Source organism: Branchiostoma floridae, chromosome 8, assembly GCF_000003815.2.
Source record: "Branchiostoma floridae strain S238N-H82 chromosome 8, Bfl_VNyyK, whole genome shotgun sequence".
In the NCBI taxonomy this organism is placed as follows: domain Eukaryota; kingdom Metazoa; phylum Chordata; class Leptocardii; order Amphioxiformes; family Branchiostomatidae; genus Branchiostoma; species Branchiostoma floridae.
The window spans coordinates 20077173-20096740 of record NC_049986.1 but is presented as its reverse complement, the minus strand read 5'-3'; the positions used below and the strand labels follow the sequence as shown (position 1 = coordinate 20096740).

The window sequence follows — 19568 nt, the reverse complement described above, 5'->3', positions numbered from 1 at the left end:
GTATTCTCACCCTTGCACTCGAAGTCCTCGTGTTCCACGTGGCTCTTCGTGACCGGCTCTCCCTTCTCTTTCTTCAGCTCGATCATGCTCTCCTTCGGGTCCTCCTCTTCTTCCTTATCCTCCTCCTTCTCAGCTGGAGAGAAGAAAAATAATGTCATGTATCATATACATAGAGAAAGGGGAATAGATGGATTGGTCGATGGGTGGATGGATGGATGGAGGTAGGATGGGAAGGAGGCAGGGAGCGAGAGGGGGAAGAATTGAAGAAAGATAGAGAAAGCAAAAAAGGAAGGAAGGAAGAATGAGTGAATGGTTGAATGAATGAATGAATAAATGGATAGCGAGAAAGATAGATAGACAGTTTGTTCAGTTAATTTCAAAAGTTTTCTTACACGAGCTGTCAGCCTGGTCCTCCATCTCAAAGACGAGGTCTGTCTTCCTGCGGTTCTCTGTGGAAAAAAATATCCTTTGTCACTTCTTCAGGAAACTACAAATTTTCCTTATATCAAAAATCCGCAGTAGTATAATCAGAAATCTTCCTTGAAACGATACTTGGACATACAAAAAAAGCCTTTACAAACGTACCCACAGACAGGGTTAGGACGTGGTTCTACTATGTTCATGCATATATGCTGACTTTACACACTACCCATAGACAGAGCGGGGACGAGGTCTTACAACGAGAGGGAGCCCAGGAAAACAAACTACAAACGTACCCATAGACAGTTCGGGAACAGGCTCCGGCAGGGAGCGGGTTCCAAGGAATTTCAGGGTGCTGCGGCTGTTGGCGATCATGAAGGGGTTGTTGTAAGACAGGGAGGCGTCCTCCATCACTTCCTTACAAGAAACCTTCTGGATCCTGTCCTTGGCGCTGAGGTGGTACTTGCACTCCCTGGTGGCGTTGGTCAGCTGCACGCCGAACACCTTGTGCAAACAAGTTATGTGAGAACCGTCCGGGGACCAGCAGGTGGGCTGGGTCTTTATAGGGAGGGAGGGAGAGAGAGAAGAGAGGACAGAGGGCTCAGGTTGGACTGTGGGTAGGGGAAGAGGTGGTGCTAATTTTTGTCTCGTAAACGGCCGTCCTCGTTTGAAACGGTCGTTGACACATCACTAACAGGTCGATACTATCCCCGAGCGTTTCAAAACTCTTTATGGGTCTGACAAGAAACAAAACATTTCAACTACAAATGTCAGTGTCGTGATAAATGGTAAAAATGCGAATACCCAGCTTGGGTTCGGACTCGAGTCAAAAAACGTAGACAGTAATACTTCACGAACTACGCTCCCAAACATCGTGGTACGTGTTGATAGGACCTAAAGCGACTGCCATTTCAAAGGGCAAGGACCGCTTACGAGACGGACACTCACGAGGGGCGTCAGAGGGACTTCGTCAAAAAGGACATAACGTGTTACAGGGATTAGGGATTACAGGCAAAAGCTAAGTTAAGGTAAGTGGGTAGACGTATAGTTTTATCACCATCCTTGTTCTTCCGTATCAATCGGGTAAAGTAGAGATACAGTTCTTTCAGTACTTAACGAAAATATCACATGAACTTCTACAGATATGATGGCCGAAGTTTTGTCAACGGCAAGTTCGATAAGTACGGTAAAAGAGTGAATGGATAGCAGGTGAACTAGGGTAACCAGCACATCAGATTTCCGCCTAGCCTTACCTCCTCCCATGAGCTCTCGGGATACTTGTAACCACTGCCTGTTGGCTTGATATATATCCCTAATACGTACCCCGTTTTTTTAAACAACGGATATACGCTACCCCACGGATAAAGGTGAACTTGGTTTCCGCCTTACCTCCTCCCATGAGCTCTCGGGATGCTTGCACTGCGTCAGCTCGTTCTTGACGTTGACGCCGGTGACGACGCGGTTGTTCAGGAAGATCTTGCGGTCGGTGATCTCGAACTCGGGGTGACACATTCCGTACACGTTACGGATCTTCTCCTACAGACACGACAGGGGCGTTAGCACTCACGTGATCGTGACGTAAGTATACGTCATACTGGATGGTTAAACCTCGACGTTACCGGAAAATTATGTCTAAGGTCAAATAGAATTACCACCAAATTAACGCAGTAAGGTAGCGACATCTATGGACTTCTACGTCTTTAACCAATCAATATGGCGGACACAACCAAACGACAGAGACATAAGATAACAAAAATGACATGCACTCCTATGTGGGACCTGTATCCTTCCGTCCGTGGCCTAAATACGGGCAAAACTTTAAGTTAACCAACCAAGATGGCGGGCACTAGATTACGTCAGAGTCACATGCTGATGACGTACCCTTCCCTCGGGCACGTCGATGGGCATCTGCAGCAGGGAGAGGATCTCACGGCGCATGTTCAGGATGTACACCGGCATGTCGACCTGCGGGGCGATGACCTCCACAATACCCTTGTTCCAGTAGACCAGCAGCGGGTAGTCCTTGGTGAAGGCCTTGGCGTACTGTTCGCCCTGTGGTGGGATAGAAACAAGTAAATATGTAAACAGACAAAAAGCCCTTCTTCAAATCGGATGGGTAGTTAACGGGTGAACACCTTCTTATTTGAAATACTGGTATATCCCCTTTTAGGAGATAAACCAGACAAACACATGTTCAGAAACTCCTTGGTGAAAGCCCTGGCGTACTGTTCGCTTTGTGGTGGGATGTATCTAAACAAGGAGATATTGTTATCGAGTGGGCCGACTACTCTCTCTTCGCAGCAAGCGGCTGAATTGCGAGGAGCTTACTATAGGTTGGGGCTGAATCGCTAGGGTCCGGAGAGGCTGCCATTTGGCGCTAACTCAGGTCTGAAACGTCTGACAGTTTTCAAAATCATATCCAGTTGCTTGAGTAACTTCTTTTAGGCGCAATTTGAACTCAATTTGCTAAAGTTTGGTGTCTCTCAGACACCATCCTCAGAGATTCTGACTGTCCAGTGTTCTGCTTCTTGACACTCCAAACGTAAGCAAAGTGAGTACAAATTGGTTGTGAAAAAGAATTCTCCTATATCCTTTATTCTGCCAACCTGATGAAATTATTTTCGGAGACTTGACAAACAGTTCGCAATAGTACACTAAGTTTTAGATGCCGAATATCTGACCTGTGCGAAAGAAGAGTACTGCGGCGTCTCTGAGTCGTCGCTGGTCTCGGCGTTCATGATCTCACACTTGGGGGTGGTTATGATGGCGTGGCAGGCGTCAACGGCGTCCAGAACAACTCTGTGGGAACAACGAGGTCCGGTCAGTTACTGCACATGTGTGTTTGAGTATTTGTTTGTGTGTTTGTTTGTTTCTTTGTTTGCTTGTGTGTATGTGTCTGTCCGTGTGATTATGCGATTGTGTGTGTGTGTGTGTCTAAAAATCTGTTTGCGCGTGTATCTCTGTGTCTGTGCGTTTGTGTATGTACGTGTGTGTGTGTGCGTATGTGCGTGTGTGTGTATCTGAGTTTGTGTGCCTGCGTGTGCGTTTGTCTAATACTTAACCGCAGACACAGAAACAATTGCTAAATGAAGTCTTGCTCACATATATCTTAACTACGTGCTTTATACATGTACGTATATATCGACTTAAGTTGCCAGGTTTGCCTCAATTCCAATGATGAATACCAAACAATCACAATTTTACCTGTATGTAGACCTGAGACACAGAGTTTGCCCATGTGTGCTCGAAGCGGTCCCTCCCTGTCAGCGAAAAACCTTGCGTATGTATATCGAGTTGCCATCTTTGTAACATTGCCAGTTTTTAACGCCAAACAGTCACAATCCTACCTGTATGTGGACCTGAGCCACAGAGTCTTGCCCATGTGTGCGGGGGATTCCTTCTTCCCCTCCACGGTGTAGTTGTAGATGTAGCGGCGGCCGGGCTCGAAACGGTTCCTCCCTGTCAGTAAAAAAAAAAAAAAAAAAAAAAACATTTTAGTCAATTCTTATTAAAAGGAAGTAATAGTTTTCCAGAAATGTAAGATACAATTTTGATAGAACACAACGTTTTTTTCTTATAAACTTAGCACAGGAAATTCCTGTGAAAAAAGGCGGAGGACTTGTAAAATTCAAGTCAATGGAATGGTTCAGAAATCTTGTGATTACTCACCGATGCACTTTTCCTTGTCCAAGAGGTACTGGCCTGTAAAGGAAACAAAAGATCAACTTGGTGAGACAGAAACTCAAGTCAACACACCATGAGTATTTTCTACAGAAGGAGAATTTTGAGTACCAAGACGAATCAAACGAAGCGTCTTTAAGAAACTGTGCGATAGTGTCACAACTCAGGACGATGCAACGTTTTGGAACAACTATTAAGACGGAATGCAAGCCATACGCTAAGACGATTAAGATTCTTTCAAAATCTGTGAAAGAGTACGTATAGTGGTACTCAGTACTGAATATTTGATCCGTGTGTTGTGTTGGAAGACAAGTTTAGCTTAATTACTATACTTGATTACTATGATTACTGTCAGCACGGATGAGATTCCATGATAGATACAAGTATGATTAGACTGTACAGAAACCCAGGGATGACACCCCTGCACAGAAGTCCTAGGTAAGAAACCCTAGCACAAAATCTGCACCCTTCCAGACAGGGTTGACTATCGCGGCAATGCCTTGTGTGTGAGGGTGAAAAATCAAGGGGAGATAAAACGGCCCTGTAAAAAGTCCTAGGGAGCAAACCCTAGCCTTATTTATATATGGTGATAACAAGTATGATCAGACTGACCTGGCTGGTTACACTTGCACATCTCACAGCCGTTCTCGTCTATCTGCCAGCCGAGCTTGCAGTACATCCTGCAGCGCACGGGCCTGCAGTCAGTGGGCGCTGCAAACGGAGAAGGTATCGAGTTAAAGCACGATATATTCTGATGTCACTGAAGACTGATCGTTGATGTAGAATGTCCAGACTACTGCATCAGCAGAACACAGTGGACCACAACTACTGAAGTACGAAAATAAAAGAAATATTTGTAGAATGGTTTCTCCGAAGATGCAACCATACCACGTCATGCTTTGGCCTCATTTGGAATCCAATGCATTTTACATGAAAGAAATCCTTTAGTTGGGTAATAAGATACGCCAATTGGCAATCACTCAAGCAACTACGCTGTGTCACTGACGAAAGATTCTATCTAAAAAGTCTAGATCTGACCGTTTCCAAAATCATATCCAGTTGCTTGAGTAACTGCTTTTTGCATAAACCTTTACAAATGCTTTACAAAGGCTTTACGTGTGCGCAAAGATCAGGTTTCGTAAAGGAACAACTTGAAGATAAGAAGCCAATACTTACTCTTCCTCCCCTTGGACTTAGGCTGGACAGGCTCGTCTATCTTGAAGATGAGATCATCCTTGTAGCGGCCCTCTGTGAAACAAATGCGTCATAAGCGTTGCCTTTTCAGAATTCAAAGATGACAAAGCGCTAGTCTAAGACTAAAGAGTATGATTTTAGTTCATGATTAGGAACAAGATATCGAATCGTCAACAATTCTCTCATCTCCTCTCTCTTTCTAGCTCTCTCTCCATAGCTCTCTCATCTCTCTCTAGCTCTCTCTGTATCTATCTATCTCTCCGTCTCTATCTATTTCTCTGTCTCTCTCTTTCTTCTGTCTCTCTGTCTCCTCTCTCTCTCCATCTACATGTATCTCTCTCTCTCTCTCTCTCTCTCTCTCTAGCTCTCATCTCTCTCTAAGTCTCTGTCTGTCTGTCTGTCTGTCTGTCTATCTTTCTATCTCTCTGTGAGATGTCTTCAGCTCGACTCACCCTTGTCGTAGGCATCCTCAGACCTAAGAACCTTGAGTGGGTCCTTCTTGACGAAGACGAGCTTGCGGGTGTTGTTGGCGATGAGGAAACATTAAGCATTCCCTCTCTATCTATATCTCTCTAGCTCTTTCTCTCTCTCTCTCTCTCTCTCTTTGTCTCTCTCTCTCTCTCTATATATATATATATATAATATATCTTTATCTGTCTCTGCCCCCCCCTCTCTAGCTCTCTCTGTCTCCCTACAGCTCTCTTTCTCTACCTCACTCTCTAAAGCTATCTCTCATCCTTCTCCCACTTTCACTCTCTCTCCGTCTTTCGTTGATTCTCTGTCTCTCTCTGTCTCCCTCTCCCTCCCTCCCTCTCAAACGTGTAAGACATCTACAGGCCAACTCACCCTTGTCGTAGGCGTCCTCAGAGCGCAGCACCTTGAGGGGGTCCTTCTTGACGAAGACGAGCTTGCGGGTGTTGTTGGCGATGAGGAAGGGGTTGTTGTGGTGCAGGTAGTTATCCGGGGTCTGCTCGCGGCACGTGACCTTGTCGATCTGACCCTCCTCGCTCATGACGTAATCACACTGCTGGGAGGCGCTACCCAGGGTCTCATCCATTACCTGGGGAGGGGGAGGGGATTTTGTTAATGTTTTGATTAAGAAGAAAACATATTAACTTGAACGTTCATCTGTGTTGGTATATGTACAACAGAACTTTACAACCATTCCTGAACAGAGATGGTGGGCGCCATAGCCTTCCTGCAACCTATGATCCACTGTTCACTGAGTCACGTGCTCTGTCTGCATAACGTGACGTCACGGTAGCAGTGGATTGTTCATTCCTTGGCAAAGACTGGTTCTGTTCAGTGGAAAATTTGGGTGAGTCCAATTTTCGTGTTGAATTTTACAGTTCAACTAGTTCAAGAAAGAAAACATATTGTTTTTGCTGGTGTGTTCTTTCTCTTTTCTTCCTCCTAGCAAAAAAGGCTTACGGAAAAAGGTGGGCTGGCTACCTGGGCTGTCTACCTGGACTGAACATCACGTTAGGCTACTCAGATACCCCCATTCATAGCCCTTTTTTTCACTCGCACACAATACTTTGGGGTGAGCCCAATGGTATCGTATTTTTGTTTTACACATATCCATTAAGTTAAATATTATGCTTCCTCATCAAAGTAGATGTTCTGGTGAAACGAGTGTTCCTTTGATCAGAGTGGTCTGTTTTGTAGCCTCACCTCGTCCTGGAAGACGTTGTCAGGGTGCTAGCACTTGGACATGTCCTTGACCATGCGCACTCCGAGCGCCACGCTGGTGTGTATGTGCGTTTGTTTGTTTACTTGTTTGTTTGTTTGTTTGTTTGTTTGTTTGTTTGTAGCCTCACCTCGTCCTGGAAGACGTTGTCTGGGTGCTGACACTTGGACATGTCCTTGACCATGCGCACTCCGAGCGCCACGCTTGTGCCGGACAGGTCCACGCTGTCCGTGATCTCGTACTTGGGCGCACAGTCGCCGTGCACGCTGCGGTGGGCAGTGATCTGCTCAAGGTCGTCTGGTAAACAACAATAAAAACAGGTAAACAAACAAACAAACACGGTGGCCTTACATTTTGGCGACGCCAAGGAGACGGAGCTGTTAGAATGGAGCTGCAGCATGGAGAGCAGGTCCCTGTGCAGGTTGAGCACGTGCAGTGGCCCGTCCAGTTTGGCGGAAACGCTGGTGACTATTAAATTGACATCTGTATCAAACCAAAGCAAACAAATCTCGCCACCTACCGAGTCTGGTGGGGAGCTGCAACATGGAGAGCAACTGCCACCACCTGCAGCCTCGTTCTGATGCCATGACCCCGGAAATCCAACATGGCCGCCATAACTGGAATTAACTCTATTGATATCTGTATCAAACCAAACCAAACGCAATCTCGCCACCTACCGAGTCTGGTGGGGAGCTGCAGCATGGAGAGCAAGTCCCTGTGCAGGTTGAGCACGTGCAGCGGACCGTCCAGCTTGGGGGACACGCTGGTGACCTCGCCAAGGTTCATGTAGAACGGAAGGTCAACGTCCTCCGTGAACTCACGGGTGTACGACTTGCCGTGGGGGAACGTCCTGGGATGTGTGTGTGTTAGCAAGAAGAAAAACGTTATACAGGTCTAGATAAATCGATTTAACTTTCAACACAAAAGATTTTTGGGATAACAGGACGCAGATGTTCAAAACTCGTCACTTTTCAAGTCAAGTCTGATTGGAAGTCTACATCGACCTTCAACTCTGGTTATAACGACTTAAGTTTTCATCTTAAATAACTACTTAAGAGGCCCAAAGCGGAGAGGTTCTCCTTTTCTTGTGCAAGCATTAGCCTTCAAGGAAGCGACGGAAACCCACAATCAAAGGCAAAACAAGGCTTAGAATATTGGTATGAATAGTACATTAGTGACGGCCCCGCCCCTGAGGCGTCGCCAAAAATGGCGTCACCTCTCTTCACAGCTATGACAAGACAACCTTTGACTTTTGACCTACCTGTACTCACGCTCCTCCTCCATGTCAGAGGTCACGGCCTTCAGCACATCGCAGGACGGGGTGGACAGCACCATCTCACAGGGGCCATAAACCTGGGGAGGAACAAAGGTTAGAATGAAAAAGACGCTTTAAAGAATATAAGTCTAAGATAAGACCTGGAAAAAGTAGCCAATTCAAACACTATATCTACCATTCTCTCTGTCTCTGTCCGTCTGTTTCTCGGCTCTGTACTACTTTGTCAAACTTCTATTCTCTCAATTTATCTAACTCCCTCTCGCTCGTCTCTGTCTCTGTTTCTGTCTCTGTCTCTGTCTCTGTCTTTGTCTCTCTCTCTCTCTCTCTCTCTCTCTCTCTCTCTCCCTCTCTTTTTCTGTCTTTCTTCCCCTCACCCACCACACACACACACACACACACACACACACACACACACACATACACACACACACACACACACACACACACACACACATACACATGTGCACACACACAGAGGCACACACGCATACAGGAATCAACACACACATGATGTTAGCAACACATTATTGACACACACACAAACACACACACACACACACACACACACACACACATAGTGACACACACGTACCTTGATGTGTGCGGAGCATTGCCATTTGAACCAGAGGATCTTGTCCTCCACGTTAGCGAGCGGCTTCCTGTAGCCCTCCACTGTGTAGTCGTAGGTGTACTCATTGCCGGGGGACAGGCGGTTCTCACCTGCGACAAGAGACAACAGTAAGTACTATAGAAGACAGCTAAACTCATCTAGCAGTCATCATACAGCCGTCAAACTCTCTCAAAAGCGTTACATGCCAGCTTAAAAGTTACATGTAGCTTTCAGTCGCTGTCATGTTTTACCATTTTTCCGTCCCTTTCGTGCCAATTGTAATTAACGTTAGCTCTCTGGCAAGGATTTGCAATAAACTCATTAATCATTACCATTTGTACATCGAACGACCTTTTATTGCTATCCTTGTACAGGCGTTGTATGAAGCGATCTGATAAAGCCCATATTTTACTATTCTACAGGGAAAAAACACTAGGTTAGTGATATGAACATGAAATAGGTGTACTTACCATCACATTTTTCTGATGAACCTGAAAAATACAGAGACAGTGAGGTGAGCTTGTGGAAGACAAATATCAACTATTCAATGCATGTCTTTCTCAACGCTTGTGATGTGGTAATAAAGGTTAAGGTCAAAGAAGTCTGGATCTATTGTTGAGTGTTGAATAACTGAGGCTGAAGATTTTTATAAACATACGTTTATCAGTACGGTATCAGTATCTATAAGATGCATTTATGAATGTTGGACATCGAGGTTAACAATGTCCAAATACAATTCAATCTCTACAACTGGATACAAACGGAAATCTACTTCCGAACATTTCTAGTTACATCCATCACTCTTCTTTAGCGTATGTACAAGATGGTTCCCTGATATCGTATCGTCATGATTTGATTAATTTTGGTAGGTCAATATTTGCTTTCTGAAGAAACGGCCAGCTGAAAACGTTTACTGTCGGCATATAGCGCCTACCAAAGTCAAAGTCTACCAGCCCCGGACTGCATGATCGGCCTTGAAGGGTGAAGAGTAATGCCACGTGCATTCATATCACGGCAACTCGTGTTGGCCAAGCGGAGGACTTTGGCGTCGGTGTGAGAAGGAACATTATGTGACGCATGTAAAATTAGTTGACATGATCCAACGCTTAGCTATGCTCATAGAAAAAAGTGACCAGTTGTTGAGCATGAAGACCCAGAAATAAAATGGATACAGTCAATAGATGGTCACTATGTTGACAGCATTCATATTGCTCGGGCATGGGATCAAGGAAATTCGGTAAATGACCGCCAAAACGTTACAGGCCGCAATGGTTAGACGGTCCTTATGCAGTGGTGATGAATAATAAGCTGTCATTCACTCTACTGTGCTCTTAAAGTTTCAGCATTTCAAAACTATAAAAAGGCGGTTCAAAGGTGAGAACAACATATATGTTGACAGGAAATCGATCAAAGCAATCCTGCACTGTTGCCGACAACGCGCGATAGGTGTGTGATAAATGGTTTTATTTACCGGGCTATATAAGAGAGGCTGGAAAGATAAGCTGGTCTGTAAATATGTACAGATTGACAGAAGGTGAGATAACGTTAACGCCATGTGATCGCTGATCATGATCAGGGCAAGGTGGTGTGTTAAGAGCGTGAAAAAATAAGATATGTATATAAAGGTAACAGTTACAAGTTTATCAAATTTGCAGTCTTTGCAAATTTTGTCCTAACGTTAACGTAACGGCTAACGTTACATTTCCAAACCGGAGTCGGGCCGGGTCGTTTGTGGAAACGAATAATAGAAATGTATACGCAAAACTAAAAAATATGCACAAATTATGCCCACGACTATTCTCTGTCCGTTTTGTACGGTTTGGTATCTTTTACATCATACTTTTCATTCTCGAAGGCTGTCCGGCCGGGCCCTGGTTTGGAAATGTGGCATAGGTCTTAAGATTTAATGTAACATTGTGCAGCTTTTAACCTTCATCGACGTACAAATAAGACTCCTTTTAGGGACACTGTTTTGGGACAATTTAGAGTTCCCTGGGTAAAAAGGACCAATTATATGATGAAGGAATCGAACTTTGTCGTTCATTGCTGTAACGTACTGTATATGGAGTTCGCCTAACTAAGGACTTCGACTTTATATAATGACCTTGGCCTAACGCACAAACATTCTTGTTGTTTTCCGAACTCGAGTTTTTAAATAGGTGATCTAGAAAAAGGACTTGATAACACGCCACGTGTTTACCAGTCACGTGTTTTTTTCTTGTTTTGTCACGGAATGTTACAGATTGGACCACGTCGGGGACTAGGACGCGTCTTTTCGCAAAAGATGGACGAAAACCCTTATCCTTGTTTATCTAACCGGACACTATTTCTTGGTAGGAATTTTACATTTGGTAGGAAAGTTACATGTGTGAACAAGAACATGTAAACAGTACAGTTGTAGCAGAGTTGTCTAGCGTCCGATTGCAAGAAGGACGATTTTGGTTACCGGTTTTGATCAAGAATCGTTCGGTGCGCGGTCAAGTATAGTGAATAAACGCTGAAAACTTTCAGACTCAAGAACTGAAGTTTGGCAACAAGTCCATAAACTACGTAATACATTTTGCGAAAAGTACGTCTCAAACGAACAAAGTTTCTTGTCTCATAAAACCACCTGTATACTTCAAGAGAGCGAAAGATCACCGAAGAAAGGTCAAATTTGTTGTGTTTTTGGGATGAAAATAAAAGTTTTGCCAAACAGCCAAAATATTAGATACAAACATAAAAGTAACAGTAAATAAGGCAAGTTATGAAAAAGTTAGGAAAATGCGACTTGATCAAAGACTTTCAAGTCAACACATTAACATAATATGGTAAAAAGTTTTTCAACTTATCTTGATATTAATTATAACGCCACAGAACCCAACTCACCTCTATAATCTGTAGGGGCGGCGGCTACAGCAAACACCAACAGCGCTAAAGTTGCAACGCGCAACATCTTGTCTCAAAAAGTTTCCAAACGTTTCTTGAAGAAAGAGAGTTCTGCTTTTGCGCTCCTTCGAGTGTGGATGTTACCTTTGTTCTGAGGCAAGGAGCGGACTAGTTCGGACCAGCTCGGATCACGTGGTGCAGGTGCTAACCAATCAGAGGCCGTATCGTGTAAAACTTGTACAGGTATGTTTTCGGGAGTGTTTTCGGGGCTCTCTGACACCTCCGTCCTTGGTTCGTTGTCAACAAGTCACTTGTTCTTTTATACCTGTGAGTTTTGCGGGTTGGAGATTCTCCAAGAATGCGTGAGGAAGAATGAATGGCGTGATCTGAAGTGTTTTGCTGTTCTGTTTGCGGGAGGAAGGCTGAGTTGATGTTTAACTCCGGTGACCGTTGGTCAGGACAGGTGTTTGGTTTGTGAATCGGTGGCGCGATCAAAACAAGCAGGTGTACACGGCTTATCACCTGGACCTGGCGCCCATATGGCACATGTAGGCAGGGGCAGGAGAGTTCCCTGGTTAGCGTCGTGGTTGCATTCCAGCAGAGCTGTGTGACCGACTAAAAGACCAACTTTATCATTAAAGGCAGTCAGAAAACGCAACGACCTGCCCTTTCAACCTCTGCTTGGAGACAACTCAAGAGAATACCGTTCTCCCTTCATCAACATTTTTTACCAGAATTTGCTTTTTTTTTTTCATTTTTACCGTCGAACGACTTGGCGTGATGGCGTTGTCGTCACGTCGTACATACATGTATGGTGAAGAACCGTCCGTACAGTCGAGCGTTCAAAGGTCGTGAGCTCAGTAAAGTAACCTCGAGATACGAAGTAGTCTTTGGGCGTATGAGGTACATGTTGTACTAGTATGTGCTCGGTATAGGCTCTCTATGTTGGGTAAATGAGTATCTTTATTAGGTTGCCATGTTTCGTTCCTGATAGTTCTTACTGTATCATTCAACTCTTACATTGTCGCCGACGTATATGACACTTTCCGAACACATTGTCTATTTCAGTTCTTACTTCTTACACGTTTTGTCGGAGGAGGCAGGGAAGCGGATACAATCACAAACGAGGGGAGCTTGTACCTTTTAGACCTAGAAGAAATCTAAAACCTCTATTAGAAGTATCTTAGGTCTGCAAGTCTCAAAGTAAAGAACGCAAAACATGAAATAGATTTGCCGTTGCCCCAGAACAATGGCTGTCAGTAACCCAGTGCTGACTGGAGGCATTTTTCACGGTAAACATTGTCCACCTGAGAAACACGGGGGGCAATTCGGAATGTTGACAAATATTTCATCTCTAATCGCTGAAAAATCAGTTACCGCCTTTGGTTCATCGTACGGGCATGTCAAAAGCTACTATATTCGTTTGATTTGATATGAATCAAACAAAACTTATCGTAGCTAAACATGTGTTGAGTATGTATTAAAGATCACCGACATTCATTCATCATTGTTGCGCAATACTAGCACAATAACATGCAACGACATGAGACATGTACAAATAACAGCTTCGCAGCACAAAAACTTGAGGCAAAATGGCTGCTTGAATACAACATACAGTTTTTCGTTAGAGGAATCTTCAATACAATCCACTCTCTTTTTAGCTTGACTACTGAGGGTTGGGTAATCGCCTGTGAAAATTTGTGATTGGGGAATACTCTAAACAATGATCTAATTTTTTTACAATAGAATCTGATGTAGTGTCCGACTTCTACTGGAGTTTAAAGTCCGATCTCCATGTTAACAACACTAACGTCTCTGCTAATTAAGACGAAGTTTGACTGTAGAAACTCGGTAAAAATAAGTATAAACTCTCCTCTACTTCCCTCTAGTTATTTTCGTGGACCTGTAAGCGCCCAAACAAGTTAACGCCAGCCGGTATAATCTGGATCACTTTCTAATCAGTCTAACATCCGGTCTACTGATTTTTTTTCGGGTCCGGTTTTTCCTGATCAGTACAACGAGGAAAACCGGTTTTGTACCGGTACCCATCCCTCCGAAGTGACTGCTGACTCAATACCTTACCACAGACCAGCAAGCTTAAGGGTATTGAGCCAGCGGTCACTACAGAAGATAGTACTCAGGCTACTAACTGAAACATTACAAAGAGCTTACATACTTTTGTATTGCGCAACTAGAGCATAAAATAGCTTAGGTTAGGGAGTCGGAGGTATGTACTTTACATGATCGGTTATAGTACATGTATACGTGACGGAACTAGCGTACCCCTGAAGCCGCTCCTGGGTAAATGATGCTGATTCGAAAGAATTCAGTACATTCCTTCCTTCCTATAGATACATTTAACTACAGTGTAAGAGAAGATGAACCTTACTGTGTATTAATAGGTAAATGCGACAGAGAAGACTTAAGGACCAGTTGTGTAAACGATATCTAAGAGTCAACATGTTGATATTTTCATAAACTTGTTTCTCCATTTTGTATCCGCTTGTTTGGGTGCATGTATGTATGTGTATATGTATATGTAGAAAAATTTGAGAAAATCACTGTTGTGTTCATAAATATCAATGTACCACCTTGCAAGGTATCAAAGTGCAAATGCTGTGTATAGACTCTGGGGGTCCCTCTGTACTTTGATTAATAGTCTCATTTCATGTCGAACATATCAAATGATTTGCGGGAAACTCTTACTAATTTGGAGGCGTGCACCACTGTGACAATATTTACTCACAAGAAGACTTTGATTTTTCAACGGGTTTAAAAGATTTCCGGCACCTTTAATTTGTTGGACGCAAGTTACAGACGTCAGCATGCGTACAAAGTGTGCACAGTTTACAATGAATCACTACACACGCAGACCGTAACATATGGTCAACATGGTGTTATCTAAAGTCATCGGGTTAACTGTATGCTGCAAAAGATATTCTCCAAGCAGAGGTAAGGTCTCGGGAAAAGGAGTGGCCGGGATTTCGCGAGGGAAGGTAAGAAAGAAATCCAGGCCACTACTGATCAAACCTCTGCTTGAAGAACAGTCAACGGTGCTCGATCTGGAGCATGACTATAGGATGAGAATGGGAAAACAGCCTGGACGATCATAAAACCTTTATGATCTTCCAATGAGTTTAAAAACAAAAACAAAGAAGCTTGCAAAAGCCAAAAGCAAAATGCAGAACGCCGCAAGAAAATAGCATGTTCTTTGCTTTGTCATCATTCTTCAGAATATACCGAAAAACAAAAACGTTTAATACGTGACATCTACTCCTGAAGGAGCAACATCTACCACACATAGCCACGCCACTAGAGACAATAACAATACAATAACATCTAGTAATAGTAGTCGAGAAACTTGGCTCAGGTACAAATCGTTGTAAGAGTTTGTTGGCGTCCATTTCCAGACATACAGATCAAGACAATCCCAACTATGAGTAAACACAAGCGATTGTTTAGAGTCCCTCCCACCCTACATGAATCAGAACAAACGATTCACAATTATCTCCGCCCATATGTCGTACGACAAGCTAGTAACAAACATCCTACAGTAAATATTTGTCTCAAGAAACGCCCGGCTTTCTAGGAAGCCTTCTTAAGGGTTAGTTTATGGTCGTAAGACTACGAAGAAGTCTTGTAAGCCTAGGATCTTAGAAATTGAGCAACTTTATGTCCTAAAATAAAGTTCTTACATCAAGTGTTTTTTTGTAAAACACATAACATCGCATCGCCCAGTGTAAAGTTTGCTTTGGACGCCTTAAGCGGATTACGTTATCGCTCGTAAAAGAGCCGAGAAGAGGTAAAGCAGACATGCAAACTGTAGAACAAACTCATTAGAGCGCCTTACAGCTAGAACAATACATCTTAGGTGACATATGGCTTCGGCCCTTGCAAGCGGGCTGTGTGTTTGTAAACAGATAATTATTGACCATAGAACGCATTTTCAGCTACATGTGTGTACTCTTCTCCAAGCAGAGGTTAGGTTTCGGCTTGTTTTGGTCGTCTGTTTATACCCCCTTCCCACTAGTATGATGGCGGACAAAATGTTTCCTCTATCGTATGTCTCACCACTGGAACACAACACTTGATAGGACAGTTATTGCACGGACATGTATTTTCTCTCATTTTGCAGTAATGTACACGTATGTATGGTGAATCTGATGTAATTCAAGTGTGATTATTTTTGTAGCCTTGCTCTTATGTCCTTTATCACAGTGATATTGTATTGATGTATCTTATGGCGTAATGTGTAGGACCACAGGGAGAATAGCTGACAGAAATGTCAAGTTAATTGTGGATCCAAATAAAGTTCAAGTCAATACTGTCTTCTTATCAACGTGAAATAATGTTCACACAACCACCAGGATAGCTGAAGCTTATTTTATTAATTCTACCTCATGAAAACTCTTGGCGCGGGTAAGGCAAGTTAAGGGCATGTTTTCAGCTCCGTAGTTCCAACAAAAAGTACATTCATTAAGGACTCTCTGGACTAAACAAAACAAGTTTTTAAGTAATCTTGAACTAGAGACTTGAGTTTAACTGTTTAACTGTAATATCCAACATAAAAATTAGACTCACCCAAATTTTCGACCGAACAACACCAGTCTTTGTCAAGGAATGAACAATCTACTTCCTGACAAAGACTAGTGCTGTTCAGTTAAAAATTTGGGTGAGTCCAATTTTTGTGTTGGATATTACAGTTGAACTAGTTCAAGAATGACTTTTACCAACACAGATGAACTTTCAAGTTAAGTTTTTAAGTACGTGATATTTTCGAGCCCTGAAACATTGTAAACATGTAACTACAACAATCATGAAAGTGATCTGGACTAATATGTAAAATACTTGGATATCTTAAGTACAGATACAGGAATGATACGAGGGTGCTTCAAAAAGTAATGTCACTAGTTTTATAACAGGCTCATTTTTTCCTTGAATGAGATGAAATTTGGCACAAAGGTAAAGGCATATATTCTCTTGAGATTAGAATATCTCAATTTGTTGTTAAAATTTTTATGAGCAACTGAGTTGATTTCAAGATAACCATACCCCTGGAAGTTTGTCAGAAGATCAGTTCCTCTAGATCTGACCCTCTTATAACTACTGTAAGAGCCGAAATTTCACCTGTATAATAACAAATGTCTTTATAAGTTACATGCCAATTTTCATATCTGAACTCCCAATGGTTCATCTTTTACGGCTGCTAGGAAGGAGCGAGTTACTATATTACAGGCAGTTTGATTAATAGCCAAATACGTGGTTTATTTATCAAAGGTTTTGTAGACTAATTTGCCATCAACTAAAAGATACGAAACTTGGCACAGTTATTAGTTGTCTCTAGACCAAGAAGTGTGCAAAGTTTGATCTCTTTCTTTTTATTGAAAAGTCCACTACAGAAACTTAAATCAGCCCACCCCTGATTAACGGCACTGATGACCGGGGTCATACCTTACTTCTCCCAAGGAACGAAAAAAGAAAACATGATTGGATTTAAAAGGCAAAAATTGACATGTGTCTTACGGATAAATGGAACTTGATACATGTGCAGTTTTAGTTTCATACAATTGCTGCAAGTGAGTCAGGGACATTATCAATTGCACCTTAATTGAACCTCTAATTTCTGTCGACGGGAAAACAAGGGTGTGGTCATCTTGAACTCAACTCAGTCACTCATAAAAACGTGAACAACAAAGTGGGATATCTCACTTTCAAGAGGATATATGCCTTTACCACTGTACCAAATTTCAACTCACTCGGTGTAAAAATGAGCCTGTCATGAAACTAGTGACATTACTTTTTGAAACCCCCTCGTACAAGAGTGTAATATTCATGAAAGTCATTTGGACTACAGTAGAAGCCAGTTAATTGCACAACGGATAACTGCACACTTCTGTTAATTGCACAAAATCCCAAAGTCCCATAGTGATGCGGTCCAGCTGAATAACTTCGCTTTGTTGCACCATCCGGATAATTGCAAAAAATGTGCTGGCGAATGGGAAGTGCAGTTAGACGGCTTCTACTGTAATACATGAAATACTTGTTTATCTTTTAAAGTAAAAAGTACATATGCAGGAATGATATAAGTGTTAGGATTATATGTCATACTGCAGAGACTAATGGTACATGTACAATACATTATGGAAACATTCGACAAATACATTATATCAAGACGTTTTAACCATGTTTTCGAATGATATTAAGTTTTTCATCCATTTGGTTAGCAGAGTTTGTCTTTAGGCAATAATATCTTTAAAAATATTCATTTAAGTTTGATGAGTTGACTTCAATAATAAAAGACAAAATAACAAGTAAATATTCACCTCTTTTCCACATTTCTACACATTTGGATGTGTCACAATCTTCCTTGGCAATTTCAACAACAGCAACATGCTACGCAGTTGCTTTATTTTCAAACCCCTCCACAACTCGAAAATTGGTGTTAGGACGATAAATTTAACATTTGGTTAATAATAATATAATACATCATAAAAGTAAAAAGAATTGTTAATAAATCATTAGAATAAAACTTCCATTCTTTCCTGTCCTGCAGGTAAATGATATTAGAAAGTTATGCCTTTAATAGAATTAAAAAAAACAGATTATATGATAAATGCCAGAAAAAAAATAAAATGTGTAAATTTGCAGACATAACTAAATGTCTAAGTCAGTAAGACAAATGTTAGTCAACTGCATTATGGAAATACTTGTGGAATATACATGTATTCCACATATTTTTTCATTAAAAAAATATGGCAAAAGTAAGTCCACAACAGGTTTTGCCGCATAGATACACAAAGATATGTTTATAATGGTGACAAATATCATAGTTCCACAGAGCTTTTCAAAGACTCTGAGTGTATGATGAGAACAAACATGCAAAATATCTGGATTATGTACCAAAGATATTGAGTACATTCAATTTGTTAATGTCACTTTGCATGAAACGATATGGTGAAGCCGATGCTATAAAGTCAAGATTTTAGTATTCTAGGCTGGTTTGCATTTCTTAGATAATGTGTTATTTTTAGTCTTCATTCAAGTTGTCATAGTATTGTATTATCAGAGTATGATTGTTGCAAGTTTGTTTGTTGTTGTGTTTAATACCTTTTCAAGAGAAACATTGTTACCATGTAAGCCTAAGAGCTCTAATACTTTATTCTTTACATCCTACATTGAAACAGATGCCATACTCATAGCCCCTTTAATATTAGCACATACATGTCACAGCCCCAGTAAAACTTGAAGCTGCGTTTTAGCCCTGTTTAGTAAGCTTTTAAGTGGCATACATTGAATGTAATATATACAATGGCTTTTATGTATGAAGAATACACACTTTTCCAACAAGAGGACATGCAAAGTTGAGACATGATTTTTTACAAACTGCTTTTTAAACTGATTTCAAACTTGTTTCTCTTAAACAAGGTTAACAGTGGTTGAAATGTTCGGAATGATGTTTAGCACCTCAATTGGAAAGACAGCAAGTATGACCCTCAATGTCATCTCAGGGCAAAGGTCAGGTAAGAAACTTTGACCTACGAACCATGACCTCTCATAGTGAGCCTCTGAATATATAGAAGTGGTACCCCCAGTGGAATGGTATGAACATTCGGATGGGAGATCCCGAAATATAACCCATCCTTGGAATTAAAGTTCTTTCAGTCTTTATTGCAAAGTGTTAGGAAGCTTTTTTGGTCAGCATTGCACCAGTTAGTTAATTTTTGACCTTCAAGTTCAGGGTAATGGATGAAAGTATCATGAAGTTTTAACATAGGAACAGCCACAACTGCTCAAGGAAGCGAACATATTGGTCATTTACTTTCAATTTG

At 42.0% G+C, this 19568-nt stretch overlaps 1 protein-coding gene across 1 annotated transcript in view; it reads right to left on the bottom strand.

Annotated features, from left to right (window-relative positions):
* LOC118420622 overlaps nucleotides 1-12104 on the bottom strand; it is a gene marked incomplete at its 3' end in the record, with an annotated part of 14814 nt that extends 2710 nt beyond the window's left edge. Inside the window, 17 exon segments of the mRNA XM_035827465.1 lie at nucleotides 11-133; nucleotides 393-449; nucleotides 717-924; nucleotides 1810-1956; nucleotides 2302-2472; nucleotides 3102-3219; nucleotides 3768-3879; nucleotides 4090-4122; nucleotides 4714-4812; nucleotides 5278-5349; nucleotides 6142-6355; nucleotides 7116-7282; nucleotides 7663-7835; nucleotides 8247-8338; nucleotides 8854-8981; nucleotides 9342-9362; nucleotides 11740-12104. Coding sequence (XP_035683358.1) covers nucleotides 11-133; nucleotides 393-449; nucleotides 717-924; nucleotides 1810-1956; nucleotides 2302-2472; nucleotides 3102-3219; nucleotides 3768-3879; nucleotides 4090-4122; nucleotides 4714-4812; nucleotides 5278-5349; nucleotides 6142-6355; nucleotides 7116-7282; nucleotides 7663-7835; nucleotides 8247-8338; nucleotides 8854-8981; nucleotides 9342-9362; nucleotides 11740-11806 — 2002 coding nt within the window.
* Nucleotides 12105-19568: the final 7464 nt, after the last annotated feature.